At 26.4% G+C, this 24,558-nt stretch overlaps 11 protein-coding genes across 11 annotated transcripts, besides 1 other annotated feature; 6 read left to right on the top strand and 5 right to left on the bottom strand.

The window, feature by feature from the left end:
• Positions 1-6: 6 nt before the first annotated feature.
• On the bottom strand, positions 7-666 carry EHI_013200 (uncharacterized protein; the record flags this gene model as incomplete). Its single annotated transcript, XM_651241.2, has 1 exon — positions 7-666. The coding sequence occupies one exon, from the start codon at positions 664-666 to the stop codon at positions 7-9; it is 660 nt and encodes a 219-aa protein (XP_656333.2).
• Positions 667-802: 136 nt separating this feature from the next.
• Positions 803-3,364, top strand: EHI_013190 (uncharacterized protein; the record flags this gene model as incomplete). The annotated part of the gene is made up of 1 exon (XM_651240.1): positions 803-3,364. One exon carries the CDS (start codon positions 803-805, stop codon positions 3,362-3,364), a length of 2,562 nt encoding a protein of 853 aa, XP_656332.1.
• Positions 3,365-4,920: 1,556 nt separating this feature from the next.
• On the top strand, positions 4,921-6,969 carry EHI_013180 (dynamin-1-like protein, putative; the record flags this gene model as incomplete). Its single annotated transcript, XM_644558.2, has 1 exon — positions 4,921-6,969. One exon carries the CDS (start codon positions 4,921-4,923, stop codon positions 6,967-6,969), a length of 2,049 nt encoding a protein of 682 aa, XP_649650.2.
• A 70-nt stretch (positions 6,970-7,039) lies between these two features.
• Positions 7,040-8,272, bottom strand: EHI_013170 (protein kinase domain containing protein; the record flags this gene model as incomplete). Its single annotated transcript, XM_644550.1, has 1 exon — positions 7,040-8,272. The coding sequence occupies one exon, from the start codon at positions 8,270-8,272 to the stop codon at positions 7,040-7,042; it is 1,233 nt and encodes a 410-aa protein (XP_649642.1).
• Positions 8,273-8,767: 495 nt separating this feature from the next.
• EHI_013160 (uncharacterized protein) lies at positions 8,768-9,301 on the top strand (the record flags this gene model as incomplete). The annotated part of the gene is made up of 1 exon (XM_001913493.1): positions 8,768-9,301. The coding sequence occupies one exon, from the start codon at positions 8,768-8,770 to the stop codon at positions 9,299-9,301; it is 534 nt and encodes a 177-aa protein (XP_001913528.1).
• A 754-nt stretch (positions 9,302-10,055) lies between these two features.
• Positions 10,056-11,279, bottom strand: EHI_013150 (phosphoesterase, putative; the record flags this gene model as incomplete). Its single annotated transcript, XM_644551.1, has 1 exon — positions 10,056-11,279. One exon carries the CDS (start codon positions 11,277-11,279, stop codon positions 10,056-10,058), a length of 1,224 nt encoding a protein of 407 aa, XP_649643.1.
• A 222-nt stretch (positions 11,280-11,501) lies between these two features.
• On the top strand, positions 11,502-15,175 carry EHI_013140 (Ras guanine nucleotide exchange factor, putative; the record flags this gene model as incomplete). Its single annotated transcript, XM_644552.1, has 2 exons — positions 11,502-12,152; positions 12,200-15,175. 2 exons carry the CDS (start codon positions 11,502-11,504, stop codon positions 15,173-15,175), a joined length of 3,627 nt encoding a protein of 1,208 aa, XP_649644.1.
• Positions 15,176-16,791: 1,616 nt separating this feature from the next.
• Positions 16,792-17,124, top strand: EHI_013130 (uncharacterized protein; the record flags this gene model as incomplete). Its single annotated transcript, XM_001913492.1, has 1 exon — positions 16,792-17,124. The coding sequence occupies one exon, from the start codon at positions 16,792-16,794 to the stop codon at positions 17,122-17,124; it is 333 nt and encodes a 110-aa protein (XP_001913527.1).
• Positions 17,125-18,548: 1,424 nt separating this feature from the next.
• EHI_013120 (uncharacterized protein) lies at positions 18,549-18,932 on the top strand (the record flags this gene model as incomplete). Its single annotated transcript, XM_001913491.1, has 1 exon — positions 18,549-18,932. One exon carries the CDS (start codon positions 18,549-18,551, stop codon positions 18,930-18,932), a length of 384 nt encoding a protein of 127 aa, XP_001913526.1.
• Positions 18,933-19,056: 124 nt separating this feature from the next.
• Positions 19,057-21,626: a repeat region.
• Positions 21,627-22,035: 409 nt separating this feature from the next.
• Positions 22,036-23,448, bottom strand: EHI_013110 (uncharacterized protein; the record flags this gene model as incomplete). The annotated part of the gene is made up of 2 exons (XM_644555.2): positions 22,036-22,355; positions 22,410-23,448. The coding sequence occupies 2 exons, from the start codon at positions 23,446-23,448 to the stop codon at positions 22,036-22,038; spliced, it is 1,359 nt and encodes a 452-aa protein (XP_649647.2).
• Positions 23,449-23,933: 485 nt separating this feature from the next.
• EHI_013100 (AP-2 complex subunit beta-1, putative) lies at positions 23,934-24,467 on the bottom strand (the record flags this gene model as incomplete). The annotated part of the gene is made up of 1 exon (XM_001913490.1): positions 23,934-24,467. The coding sequence occupies one exon, from the start codon at positions 24,465-24,467 to the stop codon at positions 23,934-23,936; it is 534 nt and encodes a 177-aa protein (XP_001913525.1).
• Between the last annotated feature and the right edge of the window lie 91 nt (positions 24,468-24,558).

Below are 24,558 nucleotides of genomic sequence, written 5' to 3'. Positions count from 1 at the left end.
ATTTTGTTAATCAGTTTGGTTTAACCAATTAAACTCTTGTTCATATTTTTCAATATTTCCTTTAAGTGATGTGATAATAGAATCATTTAATGATAGTTCTAATTCTTCAAGTTGATGTAATGCATCAACAGTTATTGTATTGAGAAAATCATTTGTTATTTTTTTCAAGATAAGTTGTTGAAGTATTTTCTTTTTTTTACTAAGTTCAATTCTATAATTTTCAATCATTAATTCAATGTGCTTCAAATATTTAATATTTCTTTGTATTCTTGCAATGATGTTCTTTTCTTCTTCTTCCTCATCAGAAGAGATAGAATAAGGCATACTGATAGTACCTCCCTCATGATTTTTTTTTGGTTTCATTTCTTCATTTTTATGTTTTTGAAGTTTAATATTGTTTATTTGGTTGTCTTTGTAAACAAATTGTGTGACTTTTAGTTTTAAAATATCATTCTTTGTCATTTGTGTTTTGTTGACAATTGGTGTTTCTTTTGGTTCTTGGGATTGATTTAGAAATGGAGGTTTTTCATCATCAAAACAAAGATTTTGTTTTTGAGATACTTCAAGAGGTTTATCATGTTTTTGAGTTACATGAGATAGAGAAGAATTTAAAGGAGAGATATTTGATTGATGTTGTTGAGATTTGATAAGACGAATGATATTCATTAGAGAGTTTTCTGAACAAGGTTATTGATGAGAGAATTATTTTATTTTGTAAAGTTTTTGTTTATAAGTATAGATTAATTAAGAAAGAGAATCTTAAAAAGAACTAATTATTAACTTATCGTTATTTAAATCAAGAATGAGTGAGTCAGTAGATGAACGTTTTGGCTATATCATTTCAGAGTCATTTGATAATCGTCTTAATGCATACTTAAATGAAACAGAAACAATTACTACAGCACATCAAGCAATTATAGGAACGATATTAGGAACATCATTTGGAAGAGTGTTATTGTTTAATAACAAAACTAATGAAATAGTAAATGAGAAACAATTATTTACAAAAGATGCAGTAATTGGACTTGGATATGATAATGGAATTATATATGCAGCACAGATGAAAGGACAGATAGTAAGAATTTATAACGAATTTAAGTCAATTCAAAGTGAAGAAGAATTAAAGAGTAATGAAAAGATATTAGGATTTTGTATGGACCAACAAGGAAATAGAAATAAAAAACTATTTTGTTATGGAACTCAAATAGGAAATAATCCACCTCTTCTACGTATTATTGATAAAAGTGGATATGGATTATTTGGAGCAAATACAAATTTACTTTGTAGAAATTGTAATAAAATTTTAGATATTAAATGGGTTGGAAATGTTATTTGTTGTATTGGAGGATTATATGATGGAAAAGAATATAAAGATGCATATATTTATTTATATGATTTTAGTACTAAATCAAAAGAGTTTCAAGAAATATTTACTTTTAATAATATTAAAATTTCTAAAGAGTCATATTGTTGTGTTTTACCATGTAATGATAATAGATTTATTATTTCATGGGGACAATTAAAAGTTAATATTGATGTTTCACCATCAATGATAGTTGAAAGTAAAAAAAGATTTTCACAAAGTATGTTTCAAGTCAATGATAAAAGTATTAGTATTAGATCAATGGCATTAATGGAAAATAGAATTATTGGATTTGTTGATACACAAGAAGGAAAAAGTGGATTAAAAATATTACAATCCTCATCAGGAAATGAACCAAATGCATTGTATCAAATGGATTATCCTAAAGAACAAGTATATTTATTTGGATTTATTAATGAAGTAGAAAAAATAATTTTAATTGGAAAAAGAAGAATAGAAGTTGGAAGAATGAGAAAAGATAGTGATACTATTCAATTGTTAATTCAAAAAAAGATGTTTGGAGACATTTTAAATAGAGTATCAACATCAAAAGAAAAATTTACTGACAAAGGAGATATTCAATATTTTTGGAAGAATTATATTCTACAATTAACAGATATTAAAGATGAATCATTAATTAGACTAGAACAACATCTTAAAGAAAATATTATTGACCAATCTGATATTGTTGCTATTATAGGAGAAACTGAAGATGATAAAGAAAAAAATAAATATATTAGATTCTTTACAAAATATTGTGTGAAGTATTATCATAAATTAAAAAAAGGATATACTATATTACTTTCTGCTAAAACATCTATTATTCCTAGTTTAACAACTCAAATTATAACAGAAGATCTTGCTAATTCATTTAAATTAAAACAAGATATTGAAGATTATAAAAGTGGAAGTAATGTTACATTAAATGAATATACATCTATTATTAATAATGAACTTGATTTATATAATGAAATTCTTTTATTCCCTGGATTACCTGCTTCAATTCAAAATGAAATAGGAAATGCTACAACATCAGCACAAGAACTTATTAATGATACAAACATTGCAGATTTTCAAGGATTTGTTATTCAATTTAAATTTAATAATGGATTATATCTTCCTGCATGTGAATATGCACTAAAAACACAAAATCCTCAAACATTATTATTTATATTAACATTAATAGAAAAACAACCTAAAGATAAAATTAAAGAAATAGTAGAAATGTTTGGAAATGATTTTGATTCAGTTAAAATGTGTATGCCACAACAAGACACATTAAATAATTATATTATAGAATTTCAAATTTATCAAAAACTCTTTAAAATGTTTAATAAAGCAATGAATAATACTATTAAAACAGCTTTATTTGAATCAATTTCACATCAAATAGAAGAAAATAAAAAAGGACCACAATTACTTTATGCATCTGTAAGTGGAAGAATTGGAGATATGGGTCAATTTGCAATTGATTTTATTAAAGAAATTATTAATAAATATATTGAAGAAAATGGAAATGAATTAAACTTTTATCAATATGATACTGGTGTTGAAATTATTCAAAATGTCGTTGATGTCATTGATAAGAAAAATAGTTCTGAATTAGCAAGAAAAGTTTTTGAAGAAATTATTAAAACACCAGTAATAGGTGATGTTGTTATTCCTATTATGTTAAAACGTTCTCAATTTAAAGTTCAATTATTTGATGAAATCCCTGATACTCTTAAAATTGGTGATATATCAGAATCAGTTCGTGATATGTTATGCTCTTTAAAATTTACTAATCACACTTTGTCGGAAATTCTTAAAATTGCTAAAGAAGAATCAAAGAAAAAAATGTCTAAAGCAAGTGATAAAACAGGTGTTACTTTTAATATGACAACTCTTTGTTCAAAGTGTCAAAAGCCATTGACTGGACCTGTTAAAATGTTTTATTGTGGTCATATTTATCATGACTCTTGTCACAGAGAAAATACTTGTGTACTTTGTTCAATGAAATAACACAATTTAACATCTATTTCTTTGTCATTCATTCTTCTTTTTATTTTTTATTTTTTTATTATTTTCAATACAAATCTTCTTATCATCATTCAACAATCTTAGCAATTCTTTATTCATCATTCTTTTCATTTCTATCTAACACTACACACTCTTTCTTTATACATAACCCATTCCATACCATTTCTATTGAATGGATGAAACTAACCTCTATTGATAATGTATCAAAATCATAAATCCTATTACTTAGACTAAAAAAACATTAAATACAAAAAGCAATCAACAAACACCTCTTTCACAGAAGCAAAAACAATGGTGTAATAAAAAAGAAAAATACAGAAGACTATTCTTTAAGACTGTATTTTTACATAAATTTATCATAACATGTTAAAAAAACACCATACACCCATACATATCATATCTTTTCAACGTTTGTACTAGAAAGTATGCTAAAATATACCTATAACAAATCTCAATATTATATATCTTTAGAAATTACTTAAATGACTTATTATCTAATTATTTATTCATGTGGATATAGACAAAGAATGAAAAATATTAAACCTCATTTAAGAATAATTAATCATCATAATAAATTCGATTTTTATTGATTCCTAAATAATGTTTGATCAGTATTTATAATATAAATTCATTTTCACTTAGAATCTCATTTACGTTCATGACTTATGAATGTTAATTCAATGCCATTAAGTGATTGTTCATTTAGTCTTTTTGAATCTATCATTGTCTGACCTGTTCAATGACTCAATACATCCATGAATTTTTCAATTGTCACTGAAAATCCTTTTCAATCAGTAACTTAATTATTTTCACTTTGTATTGATACTCTCAATCATATAATTAATGTTGTATTGAGAAGATATTATCAGTATAAAAATTACTAATCAAGTATTTTCAATAATGAATAGATATGCCATGAATATAAACACTAACCATAAATATCAAACACTTCTAATACATTAGTGAATAACAATAAATTAAATATTATTGATTATTCTCAATAAAGACATTTTAATTTATCTCAATTGAGGTTGACTATTTTGACTATGTTTGTTTAGAAGTATTATAAGTTATGAACATTCCCAAAACACTAAACTATACTAGTATCAAATTGCTTATAAACTAAAGAAAACGTTTTCTTTGATTAACTAACAGCTATTAAAAAAACAATAAGAGTGTATCTTTTGTTAAATAAATAAGAATTTGTTTTGTCGGTTCAGAAAACTGAGATAATTGAATATAAAAGAAAGAGTGTCAAGACTATCATAATTCTATCTATGCCATACCACAACTTTTCTTATATTATCACATAATACAAATATTTTGTTTTTAGATGACATTATAAGTATAGTGAGGAATAGAAAAGAAATGACTTTAGAGAATGAATTAAAAATCTTTCACTGCAATTTTATTTGAGCTTCAAGGAAAAATGATAAAAATATGAACTAAATGAGGTGTTTCATAATTATTCAATTCAAGACAGATTTTCACCATATTAATGAACTAATCTTAAAAATGGGTATTACATTACTAAATTCATGAAAAGTCTTATTCCAGTTATTAACCAACTTCAAGACGTCTTTAATACTATTGGAGTAAAAGGAATTGACCTTCCACAAATTGTTGTTGTTGGGTCTCAAAGTGCTGGTAAATCATCTGTATTAGAAAGTATTGTTGGTAGAGATTTTCTTCCACGAGGAAGTGGAATGGTAACAAAAAGACCATTAATTCTTCAATTAGTTAATCTTCCATCAACAGAAACAAAAGAATGGGGAGAATTTGCACATAAACCAGGAATTGTATATCGAGACTTTGAAGAGATTAAAAAAGAGATTGAAAATGAAACAATACGTCTAACAGGAACAAAGAAAACAATTTCACCAGTTGCAATTCGATTAAAGATATATTCTCCTTATGTTGTTGATTTAACATTAGTTGATCTTCCAGGATTAACTAAAATTTCTGTTGGAAGTCAAGAAAAAGATATTAGTAATCAATTAAAACAAATGGTACTTAAATTTATTGAACGTCCAAATGCTATTATTCTTGCAGTTACATCAGCTAATGTAGATTTAGCTACATCAGATGCGTTATCTATTGCACGTGAAGTTGACCCAGATGGAGATAGAACAATTGGAGTATTAACTAAAATGGATATTATGGATAAAGGAACTGATGCAATGGATGTGTTATATGGAAGAGTATATCCATTAAAATTAGGATATATTGGAGTATTAAATAGATCCCAACATGACATTGACACTAATGTACCTATTAAAACAGCACTTACAAAAGAAAAAGAATGGTTTTCTAATCATCCAATTTATTCAAAAATTGCAGACAGACTTGGCATTCCTTATTTAACAAAAACATTAAATGAAATTTTAATGCAACACATTATGAAAACACTTCCATCACTTCGTATTACTATTACTGAAATGTTAAATAAAACTAAATTAGAATATAACAAATTTGCAATTGAATTTGACCAAAAAGATGTTGCACTCTTAGAAAAAGTTATTGAGTATTGTACTTCAATTCAACAAACAATTAGTGGAGAGAAATTTGATATTGAAAAACATGAACTAATTGGTGGTGCAAAAATATTTGATGTTTTTGAGAATGTTTATCGACCAATTATTGACCAACTCGATTTAATTAAAGAAATTTCTGATAAAGATATTAAAACTGCTATGAAAAATACAGAAGGAGTTAACTCAGCATTATTCCTTTCACAAGCTGCATTTGAAATACTGGTTAAACAACAAATTGATAAATTTACCGATTCTTCTCAACAGTGTGTTGATAAAATTCGTAAAGAAATGTCAAATATCTTTACATATGTTGCTTCTGAAGTAGTGGTACGATACGCCAAATTAAGAGATGCTATAATTATTGCTTCTGATAATGTTTTAGATAAAAATTTAAATAAAACACATGAAATGGTTAAAAATTTGATTGACATTGAAGAATCTTATATTAACACCATCCATCCAGATTTTGATGCAACAGAAATCATGTTAAACGCAGGAATAAATAGTGCCACACCTTCAAATGAACAAAAACCTCCTGTTGTTACTCAAGCACCACCAAAACCTATTCCACAACAACCAACAACTAAACCTCCTAAAAAACAATCACCATCCAAAGGTGGGTTTTGGTTTTGGGCAAGCAAAGCATCAGACGAAAATGAGGATGAAGATAATGAAACTCAAAAACAAACCACTCCTTCAGTTCCAGTCCAACCAGAACCTAAAGTTGAACCAATTGTAATCAGTGCTACTGATACAAAAGAACAAAGAAATATTAAGATGATGAGAGAATTAACTAGGTCATATTTAAATATCGTAAGAAAAAGTATTGAGGATTTTGTTCCTAAAGCAATTATGCATTTCCTCATTAACCAAACATGTAAAGATTTACAAAAAGCATTAGTTGAAGAATTGTATAAGAGTGATAAAATAAATGATCTTATGAGTGAAAGTCCAGCAATTACAACAAAGAGAGAAATGTTAAAAAAGAATTTAGAGGCATTACAAAAAGCTTATAATATTCTTGAAGGAATTGTTACAATCAAAGTTAATTAAAAATATTTCTTATTTCATTTTCTTATTAAATGTAGAATTAATTAAATAAAAACAAGTTGAATTAAAAAAATTAATTTCCTTCTTTCATTTTATCAATAGATGATGTTATGTCATCCAATGAAGTTAATTTCATTTGGTTCTTCTTTGGAGTATAGAGTTTTTGCTCTGCAGCATATCCCCAATCATCAGGAACGTCATCATCGTAAGGTTTATATTGATAAAAGTATGATGTGTCTCTACGACCATTTAATCGAGGAATAATAGGTGGTGTCATATTTCTAATTAACGCAAATTTAATATTAGAGAAGAAATCATGTTGTTTAATTTCAGATGCTCCATACTTTGACCCTAGTCTATCTTCTGAATCAACATCAAGTAATTCTTTAATAAGATCTTTTGCATCTTTTGATACTTTATATCTATGCATTTTAGGAAATGTAAATTCTCCCTTTTGAATTTTTGAATATGTTTCCTGAATACTTGAAGCAGCGAATGGATTACAACCATAGAGAAACTCATACATAAGGACTCCAAGAGTCCACCAGTCAACCGATGCAGAATGACCATCTTTTGCAATAATTTCAGGTGCCAAATATTCATCAGTACCAACAAATGAATTAGATCTGAAATTTGATGGTTCAACAACAACTTCATCTTCCCCAAATAAACTTGACTTTATTCTAGCATGGTCTTCTACATCAGAATGTTTACTAAGATCAAAATCACTTAACATAATATGTCCACTTTCATGTAATAAAATATTTTCAGGTTTTAAGTCACGATACACAACACCTTCCATATGAAGATATTCTAATGCACAAATAATTTCAGCAAGATAAAACTTAGCAACTACTTCTCTAAAACAATTACCTGGTTGTTTATTTAATAATCTCCAAAAATCTCCTCCAGCACAATAAGTCATAACAAAAATATAATAAAAGGGTGTTTCAAAATCCCATTCTAAATGAACAATAAAAGGATGTTTTAAACGTTCTAATATACCCTTTTCACTTTCTATATGTTGTTGTTTACTCTGAGTAACTAATTTCTTATCTATAACTTTCAATGAGTAAAACTCTTTTGTTCCTTTCTTTTGTGCAAGATAAACTCTTCCAATATTTCCTCTTCCAATTAATTTGACTTTCTTAAAATCAGTAGTTACTGCTTTACGCTTTTTCATTGTAGGGATAGTGGGAAGTAAAACTGATGGTCCATTAGTTACACCTTCTGTGGTATGAGGTCGTATCGGTACTTCGTCATCTTCATCGTCTGATGAACGCGATTGGTCCGCGCTTAAATTCATATAAACTTTAACGATTTTTAAGATTATCTTTTCCTTTTGTTTTGCTTGTTCGTTTCCTAAGATTTGATTTTTAGGTTTTTCTATCTTACACAATTCACCCCCTATTTTCCAATTTTTTTCTCTATGAATTACTGATTTCAACTTTCTCTTTTCTTCTTTGAAAATCAAAAGAAAGTATTTTATAGAAGAAAAAGAAGAACCAAGTATTTAACATAATTTTTTATTAGTTTAATAATATAGCTTCTTATTACTATTTTTTTTTCTCAATGTAAAAAATAAGTAAGATTTTGTTTTACTATTTTTAGTTTAAATGTTATATAAAACGAAAATGAAGTATTCTTGAAAATTCAGAAGTGAATTGTAAAATGGAAAAGAAAAAAGTAAAGTTCTCAAGAATAGATGGATTGACATGGTATTATAAGGAATTACTTTGGATTACTGAGTTTAATTAAAAGAGGTTATGAACTAAACATTTGCCAATACATAAAATAATTAATGAGAGAGCTCTTCTTTGTATTCTTTTTCATTTGCCTTGTTTCTTCATCACAATGTTCTTCTATTCCTACTGTGTCAACTCCAAGCAATATCAAAATTAAATCATCAACTATCTTCTCTTTAAGAATAGACAATGATGAGAAAGTTTCATTAACTTTTTGTGGTGATAATCAAATTGGTCATGCCAAAGTAGAAATGTACGACCATTGTGAAGATGGTCAGTTGAGTTTCCCAATTCAATCTTTTGGTTCAGTTCTTCAACTTGAAGAAACAAATGCAATTGAATTAGAAGTAACAAATGGAGAAATTATTTATTTTAATGTGACGGCGTTAGAACCAATTGATTTAGAGTTATGTGTTAGTATTATTAATCAGAACAATGATCCACCCAAGTATAGTTATAGTCCTAAAGCAGTTTATTTCTTAGGAGGAGTTCTTCTTGTTGTTATAGCATTATTAAGTCTTTTAGTTGGGTTTTTAGCAAATAAGAAATCACAGTCGAGACAAAGTAATTCTTCTAAAACTATTTTTTAATTCAACGTTCTAATGAAATATTTACATATTTTTTTCTTTTATTATACAATTATTTTTATAGCATAATAACAATTTAAATCCACTTGCATTATTTAAGTATTATTATTTTGTTAGTATTGTGACTTTATTCATTCTTAAACAATTGTATAGTTTGGAAGTTTTTTATTGAACACATACTAAATTTAACCTAAACTTTAGAACATTTAGATTTACATCATCTTTTAGTCTTTTTCATTAACGCTTTACAACTCAACCTATTTTATTTAATTATCATTTTTTGAATGAAGGCATTTTCAGAGATTCATAAATTGTTATTTTTTTTAAAGTAAGTCAGGATAATAGCTTTGTCTTTAAATCGACTGAACCAATGAGAATAATAAAAGTGAAAAAAAAAACATCAAAACAAATGGTACAAATATAAATTATTATTGAGTATTTAAATATATTTTATCCTTTTTATACTACAAGAACTTTTTATTTCAAAACAAGAACAAAGAACTTATTATTTAATGAACACAAACTCATTAGATAAACAGTCACAAATTATTAGTAATACCTCAAAGAAAGGACACCATACTCGACATGAAACACCATTACCTGGAAAAGATAATAAACAAAATGAACCAGATATATTTGGAAGTATTATTCAACAAACAAATACATCATATATAAAATCTAATACAAATAAGTAATTTAATTTGATATGTGTTTATTTGACGTTAGTTTTTATTCACTGTATTTGAATTAAATTTTATTAATTTGAAGATTCAATTGAAAAGATTGTTATCAAATTTTTTGCTGCTGTTCTAAAATGAGGTCCCCATGCACATGACCCAGGATGAGTGTATAAAATAAGTTCTTTGGATGTATCTTTAATATGATACATTCCATAAGACTTACTATGAAATAATGGAACAATATAATTAAAAGGAAATACTTGACCATCATGGGTATGACCAGCAAGTTGTAAATCAATTTGACCTGATTGAACAGAAGTTTTATATCCCTGAGGTCGATGGTGAAGAAGAATTGTATAAATATTATTATGTATTGAAGGAGTTATAGAATTAAAAATTTCATTATATTTAGTTATACTTTGAACATCATCAATTCCAACTAATTGGATAGTTTCATCTCCAATAGTTATTTGAGTAACTTGATTTTTTAAATAAATAATTCCATAATATTCTAGTATACTTGACACATATTCTTCTCCTGCCATAATGTCATGATTTCCAATAGTATAATAAATAGGAATATTTCTTTCTTTGAATGCATTGAAAGAAGCAAGGTCAGTTGAAATGACGTTATGTGAATCAATTAAATCACCTGTAATGACAACTAAGTCAGGATTTTCTTCAATGATCTTATTTACCATTTTTTGTGGTAATTTATCGAGTCTTGAACCAATATGAATATCAGAAATATGTGCAATACGAATTTTAGAATGTTTAAGTTTCTTTGTTTTAATAGTATAATGTATAGTAGATATATGAGTACCTCTATAAAATCCAATATTATTTAGAATAAAGGAAATAGTTAAAATACAAAACCCCCATATTTTTCTTGTTTTAAATACTAAAGAACTTCCAAAAAGTAATTTATGCATTATTTGAAATATATCATAACTTAATGCAAAAGGAAGTATTGTTGTTGGAATCATACAAATATCTAAAACAATATTTGATATTACTAATAACTTTCTTGAATATATTAATTCTTCAAAAACTTTAATATTAAATAATATCCAACAACAACAAAATGATATCCAAAAAATATGACTGGACTGTTTTAATGTAAATGTCCAAAGAAGGGTCATTGGTCTCCATATAGCATAACCAAAGGCAAGTGGAATAATAAATGAAAAGAAAATAAAACTTGAAACAACAGTAATTCTTCCTTTATTTTTATTTGAGTATTTTTGTTTCATTAAAGCATATCTTCCTGAGTTGCTTTTAATATGTGGTAATTCCATCATAACAAGGGTATTTATTTTTAGTTGATAACTTCATTTTTGTGTTTTTTTTTGTTGAATGAAGATTTGAAGTGACTGAGAATTATTATTATTATTATTATAAAATGTATTATTTTTAAATTAATAAAAAAAAAGAAAATAACAAAAAAATTATTTACCAATTTGAAGATAAATTTTTCTGTTTTTCTGAAAATAAACTAAAAAATTGAAGTGTAAATTGGTTTTATGCAACCAACAATTGTTATTGATCCATCACATAAAAACAGATTATTCCACAATGAAAGAAGTACAACATTTTCTACAAGATCAAATGATTCATTAGTAGGATATTTACAAAATCCTAGAAATTATATGACAGAACAACGAATACAAATAAGGTTAGCTCGTGAAGTTAATATTTTGAAAAATGGAATAGAAAGTAGTAAATTTGTCATTGTTCATAATGAAGGAAATGGCACATCAAAAAGGAGAAAAGAAATTAAAAAACTTATACCTCCAGGATATATTGAACGAGATGTTAATGGTAAAGTAATTAAAGGGGATGTTCGTGGACTTATTGAATGTTTTTGTAGTGAAGAACAAAATGGAATGATGAAAGCATTTATTTGGACATACACTGGTTTTTGTTCTACACAAGAAATGTTAGAAGCTATGATTGAAAGATATGAAGTAGGATGTAATGATGATTCTAAACCAAGTTTATTAATTAGAGCAAGGGTAATTAGTGCAGTTAAATATTGGATTGAAAATATTTGGGGAGTTATTAAAGAAAATGAAAGTTCAGTTAATGATGTTGTTGGTAAGTTATTAAATTTACTTAAAAGTTATGGAATGGTACGAGAACATCATTTAATTAAACAGTGTTATCAAAGAATTGTTTGTTATTTATTATTATATAAAAATTAAATGTTGACATATTATAGATGAATGACGTTGAAGTTGAATATGTTCAATGTCAAAAGAACGTAGAACAATCAATCCCTTCATTAAATAAAATTATTGGACGAACATTAAATCCAACTATTTTTCAGTCAATACATCCAATAGAATATGCTCGTCAAATAACTCTTATTGTTTCAGATATGTTTAGAAGAATTAGGTTATATGAAATGTTAATGTGGTCAAATGGTGAGAAAGAGAGTTGTCAAAATATTGTTTATGCACAAACATTTTTTAATGGACTTCAAAATCATTTCACTAGAATGATTCTAAATGAAACTGAAACAACTCAAAGAGCAGCGATTATAGAAAGACTTGTTCGTGTAGCTGATTATTGTTTTGAATATCATAATTTTGATACACTATTATGTATTCTTCTTCTTTTTAATACATCTTCCATTCATCGTTTAAAGAGGTCATTTGATTCAATAAGTGGAGAGAGTAAAAAGATATTAAATAAATTAATTCCTATTGCTTGCCCAGATAAAAATTGGAATGTTTTAAGAGAAGAATCACGTCAGTTAGTTGGTAAACCAACAGTACCATATATTGGCTTAATATTGAGTGATCTTACTTTTACTAATTTTGGTAATAAAACTAAAGAAAATGAAATGGTTAATTTTGGTAAATGCAGACAAATTGCACATATATTAGAACAAGTTATGTTTATGCACCAACAAACATATGCTCAACTAATCATTAAAAATATAGAAATTCAAGCAGCAATAATCTCAGATTCAAGATATGAAGTAACTATGAGTGATAAAGAAGCATTTGACTTATCTTTAAAAATTGAACCACGAACTTCATCTATTGTTCCATTATCAGCAGGATGTACACGACTAACTTTACATTATCCAGGAAAAGAATTAGTAGTGGTTGCAGCTAAAGACGCAAATGTATTAATTTCTCAAATGTTCTGGGATGCAATGGGTGTTGATGTTTCTAAATGCCAAATATATATTTTTTATACTGGAAATAGTATTAATGAAACAATGAGTCCATCTTCTCCTGTTGGAAGAATTAAGATTGCAGTAAAAGAGACTGAGGTAATTGTTACTGCTTTACAAAAAGTGTTATATGTTAATTTAGTAATGGAGTATAATAAAGAAGTATGTAAAACAACGATTCCATTAGATCCAACCCTTCCTTTAAATCAATTACAACCAATTCTTCAAACATTTACAGTAATACCATCATATCCTATCTTACTTAAAGGAGAAAAAGTTATAGGTTGTATGTGCCCGTCATTGTCATTAGATGAAATAGAATGGATTGATGGAGATACTATTTATTTACTACCTCTTCGTGAATTAAAAAGTCAATTAGGAGATTTATTAAGTGATAGACTTCGCTTTAAATCAGCACGGTTTTACAATGAATATGTTTTTCATTTAGATAATGTTAATGCAATAGCTATTGTAGTTGATGTAATGGTAATTATTTATGTCGAAGAACATTTTAAGGCTATTTATCCAATTGAATTACTTTCTATAGAACTAAACGTTTGGAAAAATACCATTTCTTTTAGGTTAGATGAAAATTATATTGACAATAGATTAATTTTAGCATTCACATCTCCACTAACTTTAAAATGTGATTTAACAACAGCAAGAGGATTTATTAAAAGAATTTGTCAAATTAGTAGGAAACAACGATACCAACGATTGTTTGGAACGGACCGACATGATATTGAATGTTCTAACACTGGAGCTCCAAAACAATTTGAAAGATTAATTGAAGTTATCTATAACTCTGAAGAATTTACCAAACAAGGATATTTTGATGTAAGGAATGATGATTGTGTTGCTCAAATAAGAAATTTTGAAGAACATGGAATTATAAGAAGTCCTATTGCAGGAGGATTACTTGTTATGTATTTACTATCATTAAACGAACCAATGATTCCAATTGAACATACAAAACATTTTGTGTCATTTGATTTCCTAGATAAAGAAGATCGTATTGAATTATTAAGAAGAGCATTTGATGAATTAACAGATACAATGAGACCTATTGTTAGTATAGTCATACAATTATTATCATTACATTTTTCCTTCTCTAAAGATATATTACCACAAGGATTTGCTCCTTTATTATTTTATGGTTTAACACCAGGATTATCAGAACGTATTTTATCTTTTTTAATTCTAAATTCAAGTAATGTCATTAATCAACAACCAAAAGTAGAGGTTGTACATGAATTTGTATTGTCTCTACCTTCTATTGATTTTCTCCCTACTTCTACTGTTCTTCAAATTAATGCAGGGGTTGCTGCTTCTTCAGAGGCATCATCAGCAAATGAACTAATAGCAAAAAAGAATGCAAGAATTATTCCACATTTATTAAATGATTCAACCCGTTCACTAATAGAAACACCAAGGAGGCACGTTCAAAAGAGACGTTTTGGTAAAACAGACTCTTTGAATCTAAAAGCAAAAACACAACTAACATTTGCAAATCTTAGTGATTTCCAAAAGAGTTCTCCAGTAATGAGGTCTGTTATTTTTTCTGTTGGTCCCCAACGAACACAATTATCTCCTTCAAAATTATGTCATTCTCCATTAAACACACCTAACTCAGTTTCTTCATCTACTACCTTAACACCTTCAATTATATCTCCTCTCAATGACTCAAGAAATTCATTAGAAGTTCCTAACCAAAAAGTAGAAAGTAAATCAATCACTCCTTCTTCTAATGGTAGTAGTTCACAACAACAAACTGGTGTTAAACACCAAGAACATAAAATAGAGATTAATATTGATAATAAAAAGACAATTTTCTCTAGTAAATTTGGTCAAATAAGACAATTTTACGAATCTAAAGATTTAGCTGTCACTTCTCCTCGTATAAAATCACAAACTATTCAAAGCGAAAAAACTTCTCCAAAAACTTCACCACGAATCTCTCCAAGAACACCTCCAATAATAAAGGACAAAGAACAACAAGTTGAAAAATAAAGCTTTCCAATGTTTGATGTATTCTGTTTATATTTAACACTATTTTTTTTTATTTTAATTTTTTATTTATAGAAGTAATATGGAGATTAGGTAGAGACATTATTTTACGTTCTTTACCTAATTAATAGAAGTATTAAATGAGTGGTAATTAACAACTGTTTTACCAGAACTTAGAAGAAGGATGAAAAGGAGTTTGTATATTTTTAAAAAGAATTAATAAATATTATTGTTAAAGTCATAAACAAAGATTGTTTATGGTTTTTTTATGTTAAAAAGTTTATAAATTGTAAAGATGAGTTTATTACTTCTCTTTGAATTGTTTTAGAATTATTTTACTATTGGTTTTTGCGAAGCTGAGACTACTGATATAGTGTGTAATAAATATTATTCTATGTATTACATTCATAAAATAGATGATGTTAATGCTAATACCTCAGTAATTTTATGTAAGCTTATTTCACTTGTAGATAGTTGTAAGTATTATAGTGGAATTCTTTTTATTGAATGTAATGAGGAATATATATCGAATATAGCAAACAACACATATATCATTTATAGTCAATCAGATGTTAGATGTGAATAGTGTTCGATTATAAATGACCAAATAATTTGTGAGGAATGTGACGGTGGTGGGATATGTCATGATAGTCAGTATTTTAGCTTATTATCGAGATGATATGTTCTTTGTCAAAGTAATTATAATGAAAGTGTTGCTGATACAATGTTTTATTAATGATTCAATAAAACTTACTTGAAAAGTAAGTTGTACAAGCCTTTCTATTTCAGTTGAGCATTATCTACAATGATACGGATTTTACACATGATTTATTTGGTGGTTATTGAATTCATTATGAATATGATTATCAACTCAAAGATGAGATTTGTGGAGAATGTGGTTATAATTTTCTGGTTTGTCTAGTTTATTCTATAATATACGCATAAAGAAAATGTTCAGTCTGCGATGATGGTTATATTTTTACAATGAATAGTTAAAATGAATTAGAATATATTGTTAACAATTTGAACACTGTAAAGAAACAAGTTTAATAAAAAGTTGTTTGTCATAAGAAAGTCATGTTATATGATGGAATATTGGAAATGTTTTCCTTAGGATAATTCTTGTCATGAGTATATTACAGCTTCAATTTTTTATTTAATTTCAAACTAGATTCAACATCGAAACTGTGTTTTGAAAGAAGTTAGTTGTGAAGCTAATTAAGTATTTCATCGTTTGAAATGCAAGTCATCAGCAAATGCAAAAAATAATGAATTTGGATATTACTTAATTGAGAATGAATCTATTTATCAATAATGTGAAAGCAAAAGAAATTATTGTAGCTCTGGTATTAACAGATATGTTGTAAAATATCTACTAACTGATAATGAATGATAGAGGATATATGAGTTTGTTGAATTAAGTTATACTCTATGTGAATATACTTCTTTTGGATATTGTTTAATATGTAATTCTCCTAACTGTTTTTCTTCAAATGAAGAGGAGCATGCCTCTGTTTGTTTGAAATATAATGAGACATGTTCTACTTGTACGAATGAATATTATTGTGTTATTTGTGCTTAGTGATTGAAATTTAAAGAAAGAAGAAGGTAACAGTACAATGATATGCATGAGTGTAGAAGAGATTAATATGACTTATTTTTATATAATTGGAAAGTCAGATTATAATTTGACACAATATAATGAAAATTGTTTAAACCATGCGTTTATTATTAATATTGGAAAATGTCATTGTAATTCATGGAATCGTAATTATGTATATGTTTCAAATGGAGAATATATTTTATGTAATAGATTTCACATTGTATCAAAAGTAATTTTGATCAATGTATTTGAATGTTCAAATACCTTTGGAGTTAAGAATGGAGATTGTTTAAAAACTATTGTTAGAGTTATTACTGGAGTTATTATTATTGGTAGTATGTTATTGTAATTTTTATATTTAAGAAAAAACAATAAAAAAACTTCATGTACTACATATGATATCACAAATAAAGTTTCTTTAAAATTTGTTGAGGTTAATAATTAAAGAATCTCCATTAAATGCTAGTGAATTTTTCTTAGAATTTAGCAGTAAAACAAGTAAGTTTGTCAGTGATGAATCAATAATTGAAATAAATAAATTAGATAGTCTCAAGCATTAGAACAATTCTAAGAAAATATACACTTTTCATGAATCTTATAGTTTAGATAAATATTTGTTGGGTATTGAACAAAAAGAAGATGTTTTTTTTGAAATTTGTAGTGGAATTAATATTATTTTGATTTCAATGTCAAATGTGTATCATAACATTGTGATGAAATATCATTGAAGGTTATTCAAAGTGATGAAGAAAGTACTGAAAAATTGTCATTAAATTTGAATATGACATTTATTAAAACTTAATGGTAATGTTTTAACACCCAAACTACTGATAGTTTCAGAAGGACTTTTAGTTTTATTTCCCTATGAAAATGAAGAGGTAGAAATTTTGCTATTTAGAGAATGAAAGCTAAAAGTGTTACTGAACAACAAAATAAAAGAATTTGAACATAAACTCTAAGGGATGACTCAATTTAGAAGTCAGTGTATTGTAGTTTTTATCTGAAGAGTTTATTTAGTTGATAAAAACTCTATTGTAATAGAATATACTGAATTTGGTTATTTAAGTCGGTTGTTGAGCAACAATAATGAAATTAACTATTCATTTAATGTTAAAGTATTTCATGTCAACACCTTTTCATTTGTTTTTATTTATACAAAGACTAATATTTACATAAGGTTGTCAAAAGTTAAAATATATTCATTTTTTTCAATAAATTCAGTGAATAAAACTTGTGATAAATTAATTGAGTTGATTCTAGTACTTGAGTAACTCTTATACAAGACAATACAGAAAAAGTTAAGTCAAGGTACTTGAACTTTTGCATATATGAAGTCAGAGGTAATGAGAAATATACTATATTCATATATGTGATATATATATTCATTTGCTATAGTAATGTATTAAATATTTCTTGAAAAATTTGCATTTTGCTTGAATAACCAAGGTTTAATCATCAATGAATAATACTAAAACTTGTTACGGATGGAGAAAAGTTGATCAACCAGAAAGAATGAGTGATGAGTATTTCAAATTAATGAGTGAGTGTTGGAACGATGACCCAAATAAAAGACACACAACTCAATCAGGTTGTGATGGATTTAAAAGAATTGGTATTGACGAAGAAATTACACTATAAAGCTATGGCTATCTTTTAAGTATAAAAATGACCCAACTCCTTAAATGAATTTGTTTAGTATGAATATCCTTAGTAAAGACTTTTCATTTTGTTTATTTAAAAAAAACAATCTAAAACTAAAAAAAATACTAAATTATGGATATTGAAGTAGATTATATCAATGATGAACAATTAATCCAACTCATGAAGGATGAGAAAATTAAACTACAAATATTCGATGTTCGTTCAAGTGATGTTGGAACTTGTGTAATTCACGGAGCAATCAACTACAGAGTAACTGAATTGATGAAGAAAATTCCTCAAATTCTTGAGAAATATCATAATTATAATTACATAGTTGTTCACTGCATGAGGTCACAACAACGTGGACCAAAATGTGCTCGAGCATTAAAAGAGGCATTTATTACTTCAAAATATTTTTCAACATCCAACGTCTCTATAGTGATACTAGCAGGTGGTTTTAGTAACTTTTTCAATAAACACTTTCAAGAAGAAGATCTGTTTGATTCAATTGAATAAAACAAAGTGTATATGTTCAATTAAAATTAAATTAATTTTAACTGATTCAAATTATATTCTACCAATCACTTCAATGAGTTATTTTTTTTTTGTATTTTTTTACTCTTTTTATTTACAAATATTTTAATATCTCCACTATTAATTTCTGGAAAGGAATCTATGAAACTAACACCAATATAGACTTCCTGAATATTAATTTATACGAAGTATTAATTGAAAATAGAATTAATGATAGAATGTCTATAATCACTCCCAATGAATTAGATTGTGCTATTAAATTTACTGCTAACTGGAAGGCACCGGGAGTTGATAAAATACAAGGATTTTGGATTAAATATTTAGAACAACCAAAGAAATACTTATTAAAATTATTTAATGAATGGTTAAGCAATCCTAATGAAATACCTCTTCATTTCATTCAAGGAAGAACAATATTAGTATATAAGAAATGAGATAAATTAGACCCACAGAATTACAGACCAATAACCTGCCTAAATTGTCTGTTAAAAGTGTATACATCAATATTAAAAATGAAAATAGAAAATCAATTGATGTTAAATCCAATTGAAAAACAACTTTCATTAAATCAAATTGGATGTAAGAAATACACATATGCATCAAAAGAAGGATTATTATATAACACTATAATCATTCAATTATTAATAAATAATAAATGGAAGTGGGTAGAAACATATTATAACATATCCAAAGCATATGATAGTATTAACCACCAATGGATTAAACAATGCTTAATATATTTTAATATCCCACTAGTAGTAATTAATAATATATTATATATATTAAATAATACACAACTTAATTTGTATTATAATCAAGAAAGTGATAGTATTATTAATGTAGAAAAAGGAATAATACAAGGTGATAAGTTTATCTCCACTTTTATTTGTATTATCTATTGATATATTATCTAAACAATTAGATAAACAAATAAGCAAATTAAATATTAAAATGAATGAAGAAGAAAAATAAGTCAAGTTAAACCACATATTATATATGGACGATTTAAAGATAATGACTAATAGTCTCGATGAAATGGAAAAAGCCAACAAATTAACTAAAGAAATATTTAATGCAATAGGATTAAAAATTAATGTAGAAAAGAGTGGGATAATGACTAATATTAATAGTCAAATAAATGGAGAATTAGCTGAACTACCAAGAGTAACTAATGACAATCCTTATAAATATCTTGGTATTGAAATATAAGATAAAATAAACATCAATAAATATTGTACAATAATATTAAATGATGTGTCTTCTATTTTATCATCATTAAATACTATGAAATATAGCAGCCTCAATACAATAAGAAAGATTAATAGTGATATAATCTCCAAATTTAGATATGGATTTAGTATTGTCACATGGAAACTAGGAGAATTGGAGAAGATAGATAAACAAATAAGAAATTCATTGATACAACTCCAATTATACGGTAGAAATATCCCAAAAAGTAGATTATATGTTAAAATAAATGAACTTGGAATAGGATTAATGTCAGCAAGAGATGAATGTGCTAAAGAATTAATAAGAATATATTTAAAATATAATTATTAAACACAGAAATAGGAGAAATGATAGAAACAATAAAAGAAAATCCAAATTGAATAATTAAAAGAATGAAGAAAGTATTTGGTAAGAAGATTAATTTTAATGAATCAATGAATATAATAGAATTAAATGAAAGAAAGCACAATGTAAAGGAAGTAATTGAATGGGTAAGTAATGAATTAAATGATAGATATTTAAATGAATGGAAAGAAAAGAAATGTGGTGAATATATAAGATGTGCAAATGGCACTTTTAATGATAAGAAATTAACAGTAGCCACTTGGAGGTCATTAAATATAAAAAGAAATGCATTCCTCCAAATAGTAAAGATGCAAGAAGGAGTAACTATGACAGGAAGTATTAAATCAAAAATACTCCAAAAGTGATGATTTAAAATATTGTAAACATTGTCCTAACACTATTGCATCTATTAATCATATCTTGTTAGGATGTCCTGTAATGAAAAAGAATCAAATATTAAAACATGATTATGTATGTAAACAAATATATAAACATTTATTAATTACACATTTTAATGAATTTGATGCAATTGATTTTAATAATCCTCCTAAATGTATTAATAATGATAAAATGGTAATAACTTACAATAAAGATATATTGGTTAATGACAATTCTTTCCATGCTAGAAGATAAGATATATAATATCAAAATATTACAGAAAAGAAATGATATATTATAGATGTTGCTATATGTCAAGATATGAATATAGAATTAAATTACATTCACAAAATAAATAAATACAAAGAATTACAAGAGAAATTAAGAAATAATAGAGAATTAATATATGTAGAAATAATACCTGTAATATTATCAATAAATGGATTAATACACAAAGAGTCAGTAAGAAGGTTAAAAGCACTGAAATTACACATAGACTTTTCCAAAATCATACGAACAATAATTATAAAAAATATGAAAGACTTAATGTTTTACACATTCAATTCTTGCATCACATTAGAAGAAGAACAATCTAATGCAAGCATGTTAGAAATGAACTCTATTACACCAATAGAGCATAATGAAGAAACTGAAATAAACACTTCTCAATATTCATAAAATCCAATAATGGATATATCTATTAATTGACCTTTTTTCTTTCTTGAAGTAAAAAAATGAAAAATAACTTCAATAACTCATTAATACATCAAATTGGTACGACTATGTGTTGAAAATGAATGAAAATGATAAAATATAAAAAGACTTGAAAGAATAAATGAAAATCGAATAAACAAAAATAGGAAAACAATATCAATAATCTTCCAAAAAGTTCTTAAAAAATTAAGAAAAGTCAAAGAGCAACAAAAAATAAAAACGTTTTACAAAACAAAAATAAGGAGGAAAATACCCCTCAACCAAGGAAAAAAAGATTAATAAGTGATAAAGAATAAATATGATTTTCTAAGATATTTAATAATTTAAAAACAGCTTAATGTTATTACTTATACCTTATTTAATTTAAAAAAATTAGAATTAATAAAAGAGCAATATCAATAAAATGATGACACAGTTGTTAAACTATTATCGTCACTATAACTAAACACAAAAGTACAACCCTAGCCAAAAAAGAACAGTTTCTAGTGTTTTGGTTTTGTTCTAACTCGCATTTACCTACTGAAGAACATTTATAACCACTTCTACAACTACCACATTCAGGCACACATCCCTCTTCAAATAATGAAGAATTGTTTGTTGTACACTCAGTAAATGAACAATCTGTTGAAGAAAAATTACAAGATGGTTGAATAAAATCAATCCTGTGTTTAAGTGTAGCATTTTTTAGTATAAATTGAGTTCCAATGTCAGTAATGAATGAGAATGAAATAATGTTTGCTTCAATGTTACTTTTGTTTTAGTTAAAAATGAGTTAAATAAAAAATAACAAACCATATGTTTTAATAGACCTATTAAAAAGACATCTTAACCTCAAGGTATGGTCATTTTCTTTATATATTATAGTTGTTACATTTTCTTCTATATACGTGGAGTCTTGATGTTTAAGAGTATCTCTTCTATTGTTTAATGCAATATTTGTCATCAAAAAATTTTGGATTCCTTTATATTCTAGTGTTAAATAAATTTCACTAAAATGTTGATTCATTTGAATTGATGTTGGATAATGAAGTACTATTGTTGTACGTTCATGAGTAGCATTAAATATAACTCCATCTGCTGTAGCATTTATAACAACTACTGATAAATCAGAATTTAATTGAAAGAAATCCCAAGCAATATATGGATTTCTTCCTTGAATTGTACCATTGAGAAACACTTGTCTATTTGGAGAATAATTACACCCTGAATAAATCCGTGAACTAAATTTAGTTTCTGCTTGAATAACAGGAGATGTTGTCTCATGCCGAACTGCATTGATTAACTCACCACTCAAAGCTACAAGACTAATTGACTCTCCTACACTAATATAAGGTACTTCAAACGTGTGATCATCTTGTTGATAATAATCATGACTACCAACAATAACTTTTTCAATAACTCTATTAGAGTTTAAAACCATAAACTTAGTAGTTTCTTCCTTACTAGGTAGAAGATAGAGTGATGCAAATTGATGATAATTACAATCCCCACTATATGCTGTAACTTGAACAAATAGATCAGCAGAAGAATTAAATCTATTTCCTATCTTAAAATAAAAATTTTCGTCTAAAAGAATCACATTCTCAAATATATCATCATCAACAATCTCTGAAGTCATACTAAAAAAACCAGCAACAGTACATTGAAATGGTGTGTTTGAAGGTCCAATTAACGTCATACATGCACCACATTTTGAAATATTATGTTTTCCTTTATGACTCCATTGCATTTTTTCATGAATATAACAAAGAGAATTAATTGAAGCCGCTATAGAATATTCAGCAGGTTTCTTCATTGAATTAAAGCAGTTAAAAGTAATTGAATAGCTCATTGTTAAATCACCTTGTTTCCCAATGTTATTCATATTGCCAATTAGTGCACCATCCTATTAACAATTAATTTAATGTAAAACTCTTTCTAAGTCAACAAACAATACAAGAAGATTGTTCTAAAGAGAGAACAATACATATTAATGTAAAGAATACAAAGAAAGACATTATACGATTTAAAAGTTTGGAAAAGAGTTTAATTATAGACTCAATAGAAGATGATTTTCATTTTATTAAAAATAGAAAAACAGGTTTTGAAATTTACGGTTATTTTAACGACCAAAAAGAATGTTCTATTATAAAATATACCAAAAAAAAAGCAACAATAAGATAACCATTTTAATTTCCTTCTAACATTAATTTAAAACCTCACTTAATAAATCTTATTTAAAAAAAGAAGGTATTAGTATTAGTTATTCATTACTCCCCATTAATCTATTTATCTAAACCATAATTATACAACTTATTTTCTTAACGTTTCAATTAATTAAAAAAGTCCATCAAAGAATTTGAAAATAAAGGATAAATATTGTTTGTCGATGCATTTAGCAAGGATTTTATATCCTTTAGAAGTAGAAGTAATTTCAACCATAACGTCGATGTCGTTAAGGAATTTAATTGTGTACATTAATAGTTCTTTGTCATTAGCCTTTTTTGTTGCAACTAAAATGAAAGTAGATAATTTTTGAAGTTTAAGTTCAAGTCCAGATCCTTTATATTCTTTAGACATAGTATTTGGAAGAGAGTTCCATAAATTAGCACAATTAGCAATATCAACTTGAGACTGTTCTTTCATTAATAAACCAATTGGCATTTCAAGAACATAGAAATAAATTTGTTGTGTAGAATTAGCAATAGCAACTTCTAAACGAGAAGAAACAGGAGTTGTAATTTCAGGAGGAATAAGTCCAACTGGAAGTAAAGCACCCCAACGTTTATTTGGAGGAATGGCATCAATATTTAATTGACCAGGAACTAATCCAAAAACATTTTTATTAAATTGCATTTGGAAATTAGTCATTGTTAATGGACTATTATTTGTAATTTCTAATTGTAAGAATAAACTACCACCTTCATAAATTAATGAAGCATCAACTTTTCATATCAGTTGG

The sequence above is a fragment of the Entamoeba histolytica genome, genomic scaffold, assembly GCF_000208925.1.
Source record: "Entamoeba histolytica HM-1:IMSS scf_1104750516425 genomic scaffold, whole genome shotgun sequence".
In the NCBI taxonomy this organism is placed as follows: Eukaryota; Evosea; order Mastigamoebida; family Endamoebidae; genus Entamoeba; species Entamoeba histolytica.
Note: the sequence above shows the minus strand (reverse complement) of the source record. Positions and strands in the feature narration are given on the sequence as shown.